Source organism: Octodon degus, unplaced genomic scaffold (genome assembly GCF_000260255.1).
Source record: "Octodon degus isolate 3935 unplaced genomic scaffold, OctDeg1.0 scaffold00022, whole genome shotgun sequence".
Lineage (NCBI taxonomy): Eukaryota > Metazoa > Chordata > Mammalia > Rodentia > Octodontidae > Octodon > Octodon degus.
The window spans coordinates 13445369-13462692 of record NW_004524598.1 but is presented as its reverse complement, the minus strand read 5'-3'; the positions used below and the strand labels follow the sequence as shown (position 1 = coordinate 13462692).

At 45.1% G+C, this 17324-nt stretch overlaps 1 protein-coding gene across 1 annotated transcript in view; it reads left to right on the top strand.

Moving 5' to 3' along the window:
* Positions 1-2586: 2586 nt before the first annotated feature.
* Positions 2587-17324, top strand: part of Nt5e (5'-nucleotidase ecto) — a 64303-nt gene continuing 49565 nt past the window's right edge. The window contains exon 1 of the mRNA XM_004628245.2: positions 2587-2975. Within this exon, the coding sequence (XP_004628302.1) occupies positions 2646-2975 (330 nt within the window). The 5' untranslated portion in view covers positions 2587-2645. The remainder of the gene's footprint in view (positions 2976-17324) is intronic.

The window sequence follows — 17324 nt, the reverse complement described above, 5'->3', positions numbered from 1 at the left end:
TTTTTTACCAGGAATCGAACTCAGGATCTTGCACTTGCCAGGCAGGTGCTTTGCCACTGAGCTATATCCCCAGCCCTCAGTCCTTTTCATTAAGACTCAATCTTTACTGGATTCGAACTTCCATCCTGGCCAGTCCATAAAGATGCAGTCTTTGCTGTCCTCTGGCCCTGTGCATGTTTAGGAGGAAAAAAAAGAAAGCTTTAAGCTTTAGCACATTTGTTCTCACTGATGTGAGTGATACCTTTTTGAGGGGCAATAGAGTAAAATTGGCTCAATAAAGTAACTTCAAAAGGCTACACTGGAGCCAGGAATGATGGTGCACACCCATCATCCCAGTGTGGAAGGCTGACACAGGAAGATCACGAGGTTGGCCCACCCTTGCCAATTTAAATGACTTAACAATATCCTGCCTGAAAATAAGAAAGGGCTGTGGATATAGCTCAGTGCACAAGTCCTGAGTTCAATCTCCAGTATCTACTTACCTAAATAAATTTTAAAATTAGTAAAAATAAAACTCTAAGCCGGAAAGATTGAATTTGGTCCAGTAAATAATCAAAGGCCATTTTATTTGTGTATTGACAGGTGGTTACAGAATAGGAGTCTGTGGCATCCCTAACACAGGAATTTCAGAAAATATTTGTGGTGACCTACATTTAAACAATGGTAAGGCTAAGTCACGAGTGCCACTACTCCTCTATCCTCAAAGATTAGACTCAAAGCCTAAGTGAAACAACCCAGTCACAAAAAGACAGCAAGCTGGTCCAGATGGTGCATGTTTGTAATCCCAACACTTGGGAAGGCTGAGGCAGACAATCACAAGCGGAAGCCCCGCCTCAGCAATTTAGTGAGAACTTGTCCCCCCCCCCAAAAAAAAAGTGTATAATTTTGGGGCCAGCAAGATAGCTCAGCAGAGTAAGCACCTGCTTTGGCAAGTGCAGAGACTAGAGTTCCATCCCTAGTCCCACTTGCCCTGCCTCTGGGGCACGCCCAGCTGGCTGAGTCTGGGCATGGTGATGCACACCTTTAATCCCAGCGCTGAGGAGGCTGAAAACATCACAAGTTAGAACTCCATAGTGAGACCCTGTACCAAATACATACTTTTTTTAAAAGTATAATTCCACTTACAGGAGGCATTTAGAACAGTCAGATTCATAGAAATAGCCATAATGCAGGTATCCAGGAGCTGGAAGGAGGACACGGGGGACAGCTGTTCAGTGATTACAGCCTCAGTCCAGGAAGATAAAAAATTCTGGAGATGGGTGGTGGCGGTGATGGTGCAAAATGGTTGTCTTGGTTATTTTTGTCTCATTACTGAGACTTCCTGATGGCCAGAATGAAGGAAGGAAAGGTTTATTTAGCTCGCAGTTTGAGGGGGCTTCCATCCATACTCAGCTGGCTCCAAGGCACAGGGGCACATGGCAGAGAGCAGCTGTTTACAGTTGCAGAAAAACAGCAAAAGCAGCAAGAGCAAAGGGAGGAGCAGAAGCAAGCCTCTTTCCCTCCCTTAGGCTGTGTGCAGGCTGCCTGCCCCAGGGTGGAGTAGCACTCATACCCACAATCCCAGCATTGGCCCAGGAATCAATCACAAATTTAGAAGCACACCCCCTCCATGACTGCATGAAGCATTGGGGGCCTACACACCAACCAACCCTCTGGTTAGAATGGCAAAGTTTATTGTGGGGATTTTACCACAGCTGAAGAAAGAAACTTCATAGAAAAAACAAGAGTGGCGCGATGCGCCCTGCAGAAGTGCAGGTCGCTTTCCCTCTGCTACACAATGTGCGGAAAGCTAGCGAGGACCCAAAGTAATTCCTTCTCTTCTCTCTCCAGAGCGTCTAGGGAACTGATTATGTGTAATTCACGTTTAGGGATCACTCTGTCAAACATTGGCAAATGATGCAGCAATTTTAATTCGACGGTGAGGATGTTTCCTTGTTTTCCTTGCTAAAAGCTTTGCTTTACTTTAAACACGGGCGGTTGAACACACCCCGACCCCATTTCTCAAAACCCCAAAACCCAATGGAAACATGACCGGAAAAGCAGAGAAGGGAGGCAGGGCGCTTTGCTAACTACCTAAGATCCCACGCCCCCAGGATCTGGGAGCTATCCACGCACTGTCGCTGTCACATCACCAAGCTTTCAAAGGACCAGGGTGGCTGGGCTGCAGCTCAGCCGCACAGTGCCTGCCTGGAAGGCGCGAGGCCCTGAGTTCGAGCCCAGGTACAGATCCCAAGTCTGTGTGAGCACCCCTGCGGGGCCCCGGCCCCAGCTCCAAAGCGCGCTGTGCTCCTCGCCTGGCGCTCCTGCTCTCTTCCCCCTCGCGCCTCTTTCCTTTCCGCCCCTCTCCTTTCCCTCTCCTGCTCTTTGAAGTGGTGACCTAGCCGGCAACTGCACTGCCAACGCAAACTAGACTTTCTACTGACTTTCTACCCGGAGAGAAACCCGAGCGCCGCCTGCAGCTGCTCGCTCGCCTGGGGGAGGACGGAGCCAGCTCACCGCCCGCCGAGGCAGGATCGGTCGGGTGACCTCGGGGGCGTGCGTCCGGCCCGGGCCAACCGCGGAGACAGGATCCGCCCCGAGCCCGCCCCGGGCCGGGCTTCCCCGCGGGCAGCCAGCCCTGCCTGTCCGCGCTCCCCACCGCAGCCATGGGTCCCGGGGCCCCGCGGCCGCTGCTCCTGCCACTGGGCGCGCTGCTGTGGGCCGTGGCGGGCGCCTGGGAGCTCACGATCCTGCACACCAACGACGTGCACAGCCGGCTGGAGCAGACCAGCGAGGACTCCACCAAGTGCACCAACGCCAGCCTCTGCGTGGGCGGCGTGGCGCGGCTGTTCACCAAGGTGCAGCAGGTCCGCCAGGCCGAGCCCAACGTGCTGCTGCTCGACGCCGGCGACCAGTACCAAGGCACCATCTGGTTCACCGTGTACCGGGGCGCTGAGGTCGCGCACTTCATGAACGCCCTGCAATATGATGCCATGGTGAGGCGGGAGCCGGGGATCGGTGCCGCACGCAGATCAAGAGAGCCGCAGGCTGGAGAAACGGCGGGTGGTCCGGGCGGGGAGGGGCGGGCATAGGGGGCTGCTGGCCCCGACTGCGGGTCGGTGGCCACGACTGGCGTAGACGTCCCTGGGCCACTGTCTTAACCTGAAGCTCCTGGGGTCTTATAAGACGAAGGGCTGGTTGGAGGAGCGGGTCCCGCTCTGCCTTGAGCTGCAGCTCGGACGCTGGAAATGTGGACCATTATTCAGGGGTAAGGACCGAATCGGGCCCTAGCGCGTCACTCCTCCTTCCGGCTGGATCTTTCAAAGAATGTGCAGTCTCAATTTTATCAGGGAAACTGAGGGTCAAAAATCCTGAGCCAATGATCTGAATCAGCTAGTCCGGGCTGGGGAGGGGAGGTAGCTCAGTAGAATAAGCACCTGCCTGGCAAGTGCAAGGTCTTGAGTTCAATCCTTGGTGCCACAAAAAAATAAAGAAAGAAAGAAATACAATAAAATCACTACTGATCATCCCTTTGGGAAGTACATGGGTGACTAGTTTAAAAAAAAAAAAAAAAAAAAAAAAAAAAAAAAAAAAAAAAAAAAAACTAGTCCCCAAAGAGGAAAACACAGTAGTCAGAATCTTGGTAGATTTCTGGCTCAACTATTTCTGTGTGACCTTGAAAAAGTTATTGATGAGGCTTATGATTTTACCTACCTCAAAACTGGGTATAGTATGTTCTGGGTATGGTCTGGGTATAGTATGTTCTCTGTAAATATTAGTTGTTGTTACCAGACACTGCAGGACAGATTCTAGCTAAATCTTTTTGATTGAACTCGAGACCTTGAGCTTGCGAGGCAGGAGCTTAGGCTGCTGTGCTATCTCCCTGGCCCACAAGACAGGTTCTAAAGAAACTCCAGGGTATCAAAATGCTAAAACACTAGGATCTCAGTAATTAGCCCGGCATAGTGGCAGGCACAGATCCTGTAATCCCAGCACTCAGGAGGCTGAGCCAAGAGGATGGTCCTGAGTCCAAAACTAGCATGAACTAACTGCCTCAAAAAATAAATATGAATTAATTAATTTAAAATACTTTTAAAATACATTTAAAATTTTCAATAAATTAAGTTTGGTGGCAGACATCCCAATTTAAAAGCTAAGAAGGGCTGGCCAAATAGCTCAGCAGATTAAAACGCCTGCAAGCAGGCATAGGGGCCAGGGGTTCAATCCCTAGGCTAGCTGTGCCAGCCCCGCCGCCGCCCCCACCCTGGCGCACTGAGAAGGCAATTGAGACTGGGTGTGGTGGTGCACACCTGTAATCCCAGCTCTTGGGAGGCTGTCAATGGGCAGATCACTACGAATCCGGTCTAGTAGTGAGACCCTGAACACCCTGTAGACCCTTCCCTAAACTACAAAAAAGTAAAAATAAATAAATAAATAAATAAAAGCTAAGAGGCCCTTAAAACATATGAAGACTTTAGTCTAAGCTCAAAAATACTCTACTAAATGTGATGTCATGTTTGCTGGGCTTCAGTGAATGAGACAGAAAGGGACTGCACAGTAATAGTAATAAATATGTGTAATGGACAGATAAGTGTGTATGCTGGTGGCTGTTTACACCAAATTGCTACCCCAGGTTAAGCCTGTATAGAGAAAATGGATTTAGCCAGATTGTAGAAAAACTGGGAATAAGAAAAATTTAGAACCCAGAACAGAAACAAAGGAACCGTGTGGTGTCCATGTGGCTGGAAAGGAAAGAAGGTGTGACCGAGGCTGCCATGCCAAAGTCTGACAGCACACTTTGTACAAGATGAGCTCAGAGGTCAGGAGAGCACAGTCCTGTAACCCTCCCCACCTTGGAAACTTGGAAAAATGAGGACAGAAAAAGGCAATAAGAGGATGCCTTTATTTTGGGGTTCTCAACAAGAAATTGTATTTTAGAGAAATGAAGGGAGAGGATGCACCCTCCATTCTGACTTTCTTTTTAGAGATGAGCAGCAGCAACAGCAATTCAGACAGGTTGCCACATCTCCCAAGTGTGTCAGGTGGCTTCATGCCACCTCTGGACTCCGCAGAAGGCAAAATAGCAGCTCTCAAGAATGCTGCATCTGGCCACTACATCTGTCACCACACTGATTCCAGGGTTGATTCAGCTGATCTGGCTCTCTAGGCGGGTGTCTCCTTCCTCGATGCTCCATGTGTGTCCCCCTGCCCAAGCTACACGCTTGGTTGAAGAGGGCGACCACCCCTGCTAGGCATGGAGACCATTCCTGGGTTGTGGATATAGGAGTAGCTGCACTCCCCCTGCTAGAACCTCCAAACAAACTCTCAAGAACTCTGCAAAAAAAAAGAACTCTGCAGTCTCCTGGCTTTCCTATTGACACAGCTAGACCTGCCCCTGTGGCTTTGCAGGCAACAGTGACAGCATAAATATTTATAAAATTGAATTGTTACTAGTTTGTTTCTACTTCCTCCTGCAGGGGTGGGATAACCCTTATAGGAGTTTGTTTGGATTTCATGTATAACCACAACTTTGTAACTTTATAACATTTTCTCTTTGCAGCATCCCTTTCTCCACAGTTGTGTAAACTTTTTAGGTTTTTTTTTTTTTTAAAGAATTCCGAATTGTCCCTATGAGAGTTTATCCTTTTTTAAGCAAAACTGAGCACATGTTGTTAATCATACTATCAACTACTTTGACAAGACAGTTTGGGGAGGCTCAAGCCATCTGCTACATGTCTCAGCCCATCTCCTCTGTGACTGTTTTAAATACTTTTTGTGGGATGGAATTACTTTCTTTCAAATTTTGCTCAAAGTAATTGGATTGTGGCCTGAGGAAAAATAGGCTGTGTTGGCAGGAGGTAAAGAGGAGGAGTAGAGGGAACGGCAAGTCTGATGCCTCTCTTCCTGATTCAGGCCCACAAATTCTGGGGTTTGGCAAAGAACGAGACCTGTTTAAAATCCTCTTTCTTGGGGTGCCAGGGCATAAGACACAGCTCTGCAGTACTTCTGTCCTACTGAGATTTCTCACTGTCATTTTGCCTACATTATGCTAACTCTCCTGGAATTTATTAGACCTGGTTTAAAAGAGCCATATCAGAGGACTCGAGGGAATGGAGCTTTTAAGAGGAAGCTCTTAGAAGCTAGCTTAGCTCCAGCAGTTCCCTAGAACAAGAGCCTCAGTGTCCCTGGGAGAGCTGCTGGAGCAATTCTGATGCAAAGGGGGCCCAAGGCACCCTTGAGCCAATTTGGGTCCAGCTACATAGGTGGAAGCCTGAGGAGATGGGGGTATGGCAAAAGCCACTTGTTGGTATAGCTTTCTGGTAGAAGGAACAGCGTCTCTGGAGCAGGAGGAAGAGCAGGGATGCCCCACTCCTGAGCTTGGCCCAAGTGGCTTCTCTGAGCCTCATGTTCCACATCTTAGAACAGACTGGCTGGGATTTTCCTGAGTAGCCAGGGAACTCATCTGTAGTAGCTGGCTGGCTATTGTGAGTGGCCCCTGAAGGTCAGTTCCATATGCCTTGAAGGAAGGCAGGTTGCAAGGAAGGGAAGCTTTGGATTTGGCTGCCACTTTACTTGGTGCCGGTAGTCTGGTACAATGATAGCTCCCTCCCACCTCTTCTTCACATCTTTTCTGAGCCCCATTGTCTAAATTAGTGTTAATCACTGATTCAAAGTTAGCCTGGGCTACATAGTGAGTTCAAGGCCAGCCTGGACTACACAGAGACCCTTTCTCAAAAGACAGAACAAAATTTACTCATCGACTGAATGCAAGACTTTCCCCAAAGCATGAAACCGAAGGGGCCCCCATCTCCAGAGCTGAGATTCCGGAGATTAAGATAAGATATAAGGAAAATGATTTTGAATCGGACACTGCTGATCCCGGTTTGAGTCCATGCTGCACCTAAATGCCTAAGCCAACATCAGGCAGCCAGGGTAGGAATCAGGACCCCTTCCTTCAAGTGACTCCCAACAGTTGATGGTTTTGGGTGGCCATCTTCCACTGCCTGGATGGAAAGCCATTCCCATGTGTTCCACACGTATGGCTTTGCTTGTGTGTATACTTGTAGAAACTTTACATGCCTGTTTCTAAATGTATAGGTGGTCGTGGCAGCTGTTCTGCTTCCTTTGTCCTCCGGTTGTTTCTGCAACCTGTCCAGGTGGCTCTGTGGCTGCTGCGCTCCTATGGAGTGCTGTGCGTTGTGCTCAGTGGGGAGGTCTGCATTTTGCCTGTCTACTCCAACTCCCTGCCTCACAAACTGTGCTGCTTTCAGTATCCTCCTGCTGGTTCCACTGTGAGGATTTCTTCTGAGATCCACACCCAAGAGCAAAATCGCAGGTCACAGAGTAGCTGCTCATTGATTCACTCTGACTACAAACTGCCAGGCTGTCCTTTGGAAATCTGACCACTGGCCTCTACTCTCTCCGCCCTTCCCCACACTAGACACATAAATCCCTGTGTCTGGTCTATTCTTCATAGAATTACCCAGCTTTCTATTGTTTTATCTTGTGCTTTTCTACTAGCTAGTATATTTGGGCTTTTTTTTTTTTTTTTTTTGATGTATTTAGTACAGGGCCTACAGGGTCTCACTACACAAATCAGACTCATAGTAATCCTCTTGTTTTCAGCCACTCAAGTGCTGGGTTTACAGGCACACCCCACCACGTATTTGGGCATCTTTTATTTGGTAACTTTTTGAGTTTCTGCTTCCCTAATTGAATCTTCACATCTTTTATTCTTTCCAATTGTGTTTGTGTCATTGCCCCAATTTTTAGGAGCCCTAGCTATTGATCTATGGCCAATTTTAGAGCTGATGAGGTTGTGCTTCTGAACTTTGCCTTTATTAGCTTTTATTGGACAGAAGCCTTCCACTTGGTGTAATCAAATTCATCTCTTTTTTTCTTTGTGGCTTACGCTTTTGAAAATTTATCTGATACCTAGCTACTTTGAAGTTTATATTTCCAGAATTCCTAACTGGATATTTGGAGATTACTACTAACCTCTTGACCACTTAAGGTATAAACCTATGCTCTTTGTCTAGGGCCTGACCCACCCCACCCCACTCCTCCTTGAGGCAAGCAGTTCCTTGTCTGTATAGCAAATAAGATGAGCCTGTTCACATGTAAGTTTCTGTACATCTCTAAACATCGGAAGTCCACAAGAAATTTTCAATTCAGTTCAATGTCTGAATCTTGTGAAGAAGCAGGAGGAGGAGACATGGGAATAAAGGCATTACTGGCTGCTCAGGTCTGTTTGCCCACTGCTTCTAAATTATTAGAAGCCATTTATTTTTGGTGAAAAGAAGACTTTATTCCAAAAGGATGGGGTAGACCTCCTACAGCCACAAAGCACCATCTCTTGAATCCAAAAGTATGAGATCTTTTCTACTAAGGAAGAGGGAGGAGAGGAAATACAGCGAGACAATGGACAGCTCCACCCTTGCATGAGCCCTTTTGACCTCTTTGCTCCCTCCTCTCCCTGTAGCTGGACCTTGCTATCCTGGGCACCATCTGGAGAGAGGGTGGTCGCCTTGCTGGCTCTGAGGAACTTTGGAGAAATGGTGGGTCTCTAGAAGAAAAAGCTCTAATTTGGAAGGTTTTTTTTTTTTTTTTTTTTTTTTTTTTTTTTGCTTCACCAGTAAGAGTTCCCATTGGGTTAGCCAGCCCTCAATCTTGAGGGCCTTGAGGTGGCCCGTCCTCTGGCTGTCCACTGTTGGACTGATTTGTGGATTCCACAAAAGATAGCTGGAGCATAAGCAAAGGGCAGCCAGATTCTTGAGACTAAAAAAGTATCACTAAAGACTGAGACCAAACACAAAAGAGAAGCAGTCAGGAAATACTCAACAGCGACACCTACTGGAAGGGCTTTTTGCGGTATGTTAGTCACGCGCAAGAATCCTTCTCCCATAACTTCTGTAGCTTTGCTTATTTACGCCAGGGTTGACACAGGTGCCTCTTTGACGCTCACAATGCCCCCACCCATTCTCTGAATCCGTAGTCTACTTCTCTGAAGATGAACCACATGCGTCTGTGTCCTTCTGGGCTGAGGCAGGTTTCTCCAGTAATGGTCAGTCAGAGCGTGTCCCATGTGGGTGGGAATGTGACAGAAATTACAGTCCATAGCCTAAAACCTCGCTTGCCAGACTTGAACAATATCAGCAATTCAGCAAGCGCAGCTCTTAGGCTTTTTTTGGGTTTAATCTCATCTATTCTATAGGCAACAGTATTCTTATGAGATAGAGAAATAGTCCATATGCATCTACAGACTGTTAGGGCAGTTTCCTTCAGCAAGAGGACTTGGCCACAAGTAAATGAAACACACACACAGAAAGTCTCAGAATGAGATGTCAGATCATTGTTGAGCAAGCAAGGTTTCACAATCAAAAGAATGCAGAAAGAAGGACGGTCTGTCCTACCTAGATTGTTATCCCAAAGGCTGTAGCCCCTTGGCCTGAGATAAAGAGGGATGAGGGAAGAGGCCTTGTGAGCCAGAAGTTGTAAAGGTCACTCCTTGAGCTGGAGTGGGCCTGTCCCCAGACAGAAACCTGTTTATGCATAATTGCCATTCATGCCTTGCTCCCGCTATGCTCCACGTCTGAGTCTTTTCCTTTGGGAATGAGCTTCTCCCATACCCTCACACAGTAGACTTCTGACATAGTTGGGCAGAATGCAAACAGATGTGAAGCCAGCTAACAAGAGCAGAGCGAATCCTGTCGATGCAGTGCACTTGAACTAAGAAACACAGTAACTAAGTTTTAAAAAACTGGTTTTTCTGTGAAATAAAGTTAATTCTGTCAGGCAAGTATATTAAGCATATAGGTATGGTGCCATAGAGTGTTCTGTTCCTATAACTCAGTGAATTATCATTTAGTCATGCCTGAAAGAATTATAATTTACTAACACCTTTGGAATGTCTTAGGTATACATAACAGAATTGTAACAACTTTATACAGGGTGTAAGAATGCATGCTTATTTGACTAAGAACATATTCTTTTTTACAGGAACATCAAAGCAAATCTTTAACAGGGCCTGCTTTCCTAGAAGAGGGGTGAGGGGAGAAAAACACCTTCTCTGCTGTAGCTTTTAGAGAGAAGAAAACAAACAGAACAACAACAACATCATGCTCAAATGGCCTTATCTGCTTCTAGCTGGCTATGCTAAATATGTTGCTGGGTTTGGGGGTGTTCAAGTCTCCTTCTAAAGGGGTTTCTATGTTCTTTCTGTCAAAGAATTGGTCAATACAGGTGCAAATGGTAGCAAAGTTTTGTGTTTATTAAATTTAGGAAAAGAAACAGGCTTTACAGAGAAAGTTTGAGCCAAGTGAACGTAGGAACTAAGTGCACTACAGAGAGGGCTGCCAGCGAGGGACACAGCCACAAAGAGTTCAGTGGTAGCTGTCCTCTTTCTAGCTCCTACTCCTCAGGCTGATGTCAGGTCCAGGCCATGCTATCGAAACCCTGCTTGAGTTCTTGTGAGAAGTCCACATGCAGGGCTCTGGGCACGTGCACAGGGATTTTTGTAACTAACAGGTCACACCTGCTTCCCCAGCCAGCTTTGCCATGCCCTAATCTGCTGCCTTGGTGGCGGGGGATGGGGGGATGGGGCTGGGGGGTGGGGGGGATCAGTACACAGAAGGGACACTTCCTAGATTAAAACTCCAGAGCATACATTTTAGGATAAAGCACAATTGTCACTTTTTTAAAAAAAATTTTTATTGAGAAATAAATATAAGTGAGATAGTTTCACAGCTAATTAATAGGACAGTTTTGATCATCAATACATTGTACATTGTTATCTTCTTAGTGGTTATCCATAATACAAGAAGCAGACAGGATATTCTGTCCAAACACTGTTAGGACACCTCTTTCTTCTCTTTGAATTAAGCAAAAGTAGCTGTAAATTTATCCTATTTTGTATATAAATACAAAATGATTGTCTCTTATTGACTAAAAGGAACACAGCTCCTGCCCATTGAATGACCATGAGCAAGCCACAAGGTAGCAATTCAGCAAACACATATATTTAGTTACATTTGCAGCCTATTAAGACAACAGTCATGATTGACTGTTATGCCAGCAACATTATACTCTTAAAAACAGATATATAACATATAATTGTAGTTTGTGTAACCAGAGTTATGAAATAAAGCTTTAAATAGGTGCCTAAGTAAACCCTAACTCTGTAAGACTTAATTTTATAAACAACCTTAACCTAACAAAGGATAATACAGGGTTGGCCAAATAGCTCAGTGGAGTAAAGCACCTACAAGAAGGTGCAGGGCCCGGGGTTTGGCAATTGAGGCTGGGCGTGGTGGCACGCACCTGTAATCCCACCACCTGGGAGGCTGTAAACAGGAGAATCACTACGAGTCCAATCTAGTAGTGAGACCCTGAACACCCTGTAGACCCTTCCTTAAAAATACAAAAAAAAAAAAAAAAGGATAATGTAGAACACAAAAAAATATTTAGTATTATTATTGGCAGAGTTGGGAATGTAACACAGGAACTTCGTGCTGAGCCATATGCCCCACCCTTTATATTTTTTTTATTTTGAGATACAGTCTCATTCAATTTCAAAGGCTGGGCTTGAATTTTCCACCCTCCTACCAGCTTCCCAGAGTTCTGGGATGTACAGAGGTGTGTACCACACACCCAATTAAGAAAGTATTTTGACAAAAACAAAGCCTCTTCTTCAAGAGAGTTCTGTTTTAAATTTTACCAAGAACAAATCAGTGTCTTAAAAAGCTTTGGTGTTTTTAAACTAACAACTACAGATTCTGACTTTGTGTATTACGCTTTTAATCTTTTCTAATTTAAGCATTTTTTCCTTAGAAGAGACTGCCTAACTAGAAATGTTTTACTTAAAAGATGCAATGTTGAGATAGATGATCAATTTACAACAAAAACACAACTTTTAGATCATTACCAAATGATGCCATCCCATACATAGATTACCAGTAGGTAAAAAAATTATGTTACATCTTTTAACCTATTTTAGTCTGGAAATAGAGAGAGAAAAACAACAAATAAAATTAAATTTTTTTTACCTTAAACATTTTAATAACAAGTTTTAAACAACACAATAATTACAAACTTTTACAACTTAGGCTCCATCAATACTTAATATATACTCTTATTCATGTTTCTAAGCATTTCTTGACCAACTGATGTTCAATATTTTTGTCCCAAACTGTTAATATGTCTCTAGACTATAGTGTACTTAATCCAAATTCTTTGTCAAAAAGCTCAACAACCTCAAACTCCAAATTGGCTCATGAAGAAGGCCCAGAAATGGCTAACAGAAAGCTCCAGGTACATTCATAAGGGCCTCCAAAGACAAGCTAAAGGAGGCACAAGGGCTGCTATCTCTGTACTCACATGGATTTACTCCTTCAGCTGGGTACTGCCTCAGATGCCCTTGTCCTTCCCTGAAATGGAAGCTACCTGGCCAAACGTAAGTGCTCTCCTGGCTCACAAAGTGGCAGGACCGTCACTTTGGTGGTGAAGGAGGACAGCTCTAGCAGCTACCCTGCCACAGCACCCTGGCTCCCACTGGTGCAGCCAGTACATGCCCTAGAGAACTTCTGGATCATAAGCCAAGTCCTACCAAAATCAGCCTGTAACAAACCAAACCAAGGGTAAAACAGCTAGCAGTGTTCCAAATACTCAGTCACTCTAGAGATGGACTTCTGGCCCGTTGTCCTAACAGCACAAGTAAGATTCACAAAACTTTGGAATATTTTTGAGCATCTCTGTCATGGAGAAGTCTCCTTCTGGCAGGTATTCCCGCATGGTGGTGACATTGAATGGGCTTTCCTGGCAGAGACAGCCGAGGAGCTACCCTTAGACAAAGAAAAATCATGGGAGGTCCTTGAAGCGAAACCAAGAGCATTCATCAGGATTTTACAGCCACCTGATTCTTCGTCACACTTTCTACATTTTCTCAGTGACAGTTACTGCATCAATCTACAACCATCAAAAATGAGGGAAAAGGTTCAGGCTGCTCACAATCCATGCAGTATTGAAATACACTTCCTGGCAGAGTCTACCCTTGCCCCGTGTTTTCGCTTCACTCAGGCAGGCTCATGGGGCTACTTGGTGCTGCTGTTAGTGCAACTGCTGTGTGTGGAGCCACTGTTGTCGCGCCAGCCAGGGCAGGGCATCTCCACGATGAGGTGTCAGAGGTTCTCAGCGCATTCTAGACTGCAGCTTAGTTCCTTTTTCAGGCTCTTTGGCTTTTGCTTTTTTGTTGAATGATTCCAATAGTAAAAAAAGATTTTAATAATTTTGTGGGGGAAAAAAAAACCCAAACCATTGTGTGTGCCAAACCCACAAAGCAGAGTAAGAATGCTTGCTACCTCTCAGTCTTCTCATACTAGTGAGGCCCCCAGAATGACCTGAGGTAAGTCCACATGGCACCCATCGGGAAGGCGTCTTCAGCATTACAGGTACTTCTGAGTGACCAAAGAGAAATTCCAGGTGGTTGTTCCATTAACCTGACCACATGCTTGAGACAGTAGATTCTTAGAGTATATTTTCAAACAGAGCTCAAGAAAGCCTTTTCTTTCCACCGGGGAAAGCACTGGTAAGCAGCTGATGCCACCAACCCAGAAAAGAAGGGAGAATTTCTAGGGAACAACAGTGTCCTCAATGGCTGCTGGAATGTTTCTGGAGTTATGATTCCTGTGCAGGAGCAGCTTTTTTTCTCAAGTTTCTGGTTTTTCCCTGGCTGGGCATTGGGAGGCCCAAGCCTCTCAAGAGTAGGAACTTAGTTCCTAGCTCATTGTGTCAACTGATCTTGTCCATTTGTTCACTGCTGCCAAACAAACCAGATGAGGCCATTTGTTGGTTTGTTTGTCTGTTGGTTTGCTTGTTTGTCTGTCTGTTTGAAGGAGGAAAGGTTTATTTCTGCTCACAGTCTGTAGAGGTTTCAGTCCCCAGTCAGCTGGCTCCAAGGCAGGGTGATACAGCAGTGGGGTATCACAGAGGAGAAACAGTCCATGGTGTGGCAGGCTGGAAGCTGACGCCACGCTTTTTTTTCTTCTTCTTTTATTTATTTGGTACAGGGTCTTGCTATGCAGCTCAGACTTGTAGTGCTCCTCCTATCTCAGCCTCTCCAGCTCTGGGATTACAGGTGTGCACCACCACACCCTGTTTCAGGGGCTGGCTCAGTGTGGGGTGGCATAGCATGCAATACCAGGGATCAAACCTTGTGCTTGCCAGGCAGTTGCTTAGACCCCTGAGCTATCTCCTTGGCTCAACACAAATCACTGTCTCAGCAGTATGAATCGGTCTCTTACAGCTGTGGTGCCTAGCTTTTGGGGCATCAGGGACTGGTTTCATGAAAGACAGTCGGTGGAAGGTGGGATGGAGGCATGTGAAGTGCTGGTGGTGTTTCACAGTGAGATTCCTGTAAGTTGCGGGCATTCTGGATCCACAGTGGGCATAGTTCACAGAAGGGCCTGTGGTCCTAATGGCTGCAGCTGATTGGACAGAAGGCCAAGCCCAGGCAGCAGTGTGAGCATGGAGCAGCTGTAAATAAGGAGGACGCTTTGCTCCCTCCCCAGCTGCTTACCACTGCTGTATGGCCCAATTATCAGACCATGAACATAACAGAACATGGACCCAAACTGGTACCAGTGTGTAGCCTGCAGATGGAGAATCCCTGTTTTTGTTTTTGGGTTTTTTTTAATTTTATTGAGAAACAAATATCAATGAGACAGTTTCAATAATCAATACATTGTACATCGTTATCTTCTTAGTGGTTATCCATAGTACAAGAAGCAGGCAGGATATCCTGCCCACACACTATTAGTACAAATGTTTCTTCTCATTGAATTAAGTAAAAGTAGCTGTATCTCTATCCTAACTATTCTGTATATACAAATACAAAATGGTCCTTCCTTAGTATCTCCTTTTTTTGTTTAGTCCTGTAAGAGATGGGTGTTCTATTGGCATCTAGATACTATAGTTGCTTGCATTCAGCAAAACAATCCAACACAGTTCAGCAGTCCACAATAGTAGTGGGTTATCCACAGAAGTTGTTGACTTGAGCCTTTTACAGCTCAGCATATTAATGTGGCTTTACTTTATATACCTCATTTTTATACTTTTCTACTGGATGGTTAAGACCAAGAGAAAGCAAGACTTGCATAACAAGAAATGTAACTTTTGTATCTGATAAGGTCAGTCAAGTACCCTCAGGATTTATCCTGTAACCCTGTACCGCACTTTGTAGATCCTTTGTCAGTGTCAGCCATGTGGATGAGTCACGGCCATTGTTTGATCAGTTTGCTCTCTGTGAAAGCCTGAGAGAAAGTTTTCTCTCCATGTGACTCTGCTTAGGCATACTATACATCATCAATCACATTCCTCTGTGGCTCCATAATCTCCTTGATCAGAAAATTTGGGGCACAACTGAGTTACCTGATGTTACAGTACAGGTTCTCCTATGTCCTGAGTCTTCACTGACCTTGAAGGGCTAGGGCCAAAATGTTGGCTGTCTCTGCAGCCTTTCCTTTTCTCCAATTTTTGATCTGCAAATGTAGTTTGTTAACCCTCCAGAAGAGAAGCTTATTATTACCCTGTAACATATGCAGTTTGGTTTACCCTAACTATCTGTCTAAATATCAAACATCTTAGGCATAACATGGAACAGGTATTTTCCATCAAGTATTGATACGTTAAATTTTAAGTTCCTACAGAATATGAAGAAAAAAATAATTTTAAAAAATAGGAATAAACACATATTTTTACACAGAAATTTAGAAATCTAGCCATATACAGCATTGTAGCAGGACAGTCCTGTGGAATCCCTGTTTTATATTTGGGAAGAGAAGAGAGAGTAAGGGAAATACAGTGAATCTAGACATCTGTCCCCTTCTTCATCCCGCCCACCTCCAAGAAAGGTAACTGAGCTTTTTCCTCTTGGTCAGGAAGGTGGGTTACTATTATACTTCTAGCCCAATGAAGTTTAGGGAAGTGGCTTGTTGCTAAAGAAAAAAGTTCTGATTTTTTTTTGTAATAAGGTTTTACATTTATTAAAGATAAAAAAAGAAACAGGCTCAAAGAGCAAGTTTGGGCCAAGTAAAAGTAGAAAAATATGTGCTCTCCACAGAGAGAGCAGGCTGCAATGCAAGAACATAGCAGCCAAATCTCAATGCGGATTGATCTGCTTGTATCTCCCATTCTGCAGGCTGATAGCAGGCCTAGACCAACCCTTCAGAAGCCTGCTTGAGTTCGCACAGGAAGTCCGAGGGCAGGGCTTTTGCAACTGTTCTGTGCCTGTGTTCTGGGGTTTTGTAACTAACAGGTTTTGCCCACTTCACCAGCCAGTTTACCATTTCTTAATCTCATGCCTCGTTTCTCCCTGAGAAACACAGATTCCATAATTCTTTATTATGGAATAAAGAATGGTGGGTTTTGTCTTCATACAGCTACTTCCTGTCAATAGGGTACAAGTTGTAGGCTTTGCCTTCTGGGATTATGTGTCTCTGAGTACGTTAGGGTGCTGTGGCTCACCGGCTGGGTTGAAGAAAGAAAAACTGTCAGAAGACAATGAGAAAAGAATTAGTGACTGTTTAGCTGCCTGCTTAATGGAAAAAGGTATCATGAACATTACTATATAAAGCCCCAAATATGCAAAAGATCAGGTTAGAGCTGCACCCTTCTGTGGATAGGAAGGTACAGTGAAGAAGGATGTCAGATAAATTACTGAGACCTTGAGAGCCATAGCCTTAGCAAGATTACCCACATTATGGATCTAATGTAGAACAGGAATTGCAGGACAGGTGCCCATGTACTGAGCTGTACCTGAAGCAGTACTGGAGGTCTTGCTCCCTGAAGAGGGACCACAGGTCTCCCAGGATTTGCAGGAGTCACTTCCTTCTAGTCCTGTAAAAACTTAAGGGATTTTAAGTTTCCCTTTCTACTGTATCTCTTGAGGCAAGACCACTTGACTAGTTCTTCGGGAACTGGGAATAAGGTTAAGGTCTTGAGGAGCTGTAAGACTTCCCTTCTTGCCTTTCTGCCAGACTTTTGATTTTCCAAAGAGACTTCAGGCACGTCTGTTTGGAGTCCCTTGCAATGAGTGACAGCAACCTGCTTGAGAAAATAGATTCCTTGCCCAGTGCTTTATACATTCTTGCTTATTAGTTGGCAAGTACCTTTCTTTCCAGATTGCTGCATGAGGGTACAGTACCAGAAAATTATATTTGGCTTGCTATAAATGAGAGCCTAATTAAGGGTCCTCAGCTCTGCCTTCTGAGCAGAGGTCCTAGAGGAAGTTGACCTCAGTGACCTGTTGTGAGCTGACGACTGCATGGCCTGGGTTTGTTTTTTTTTTTTTT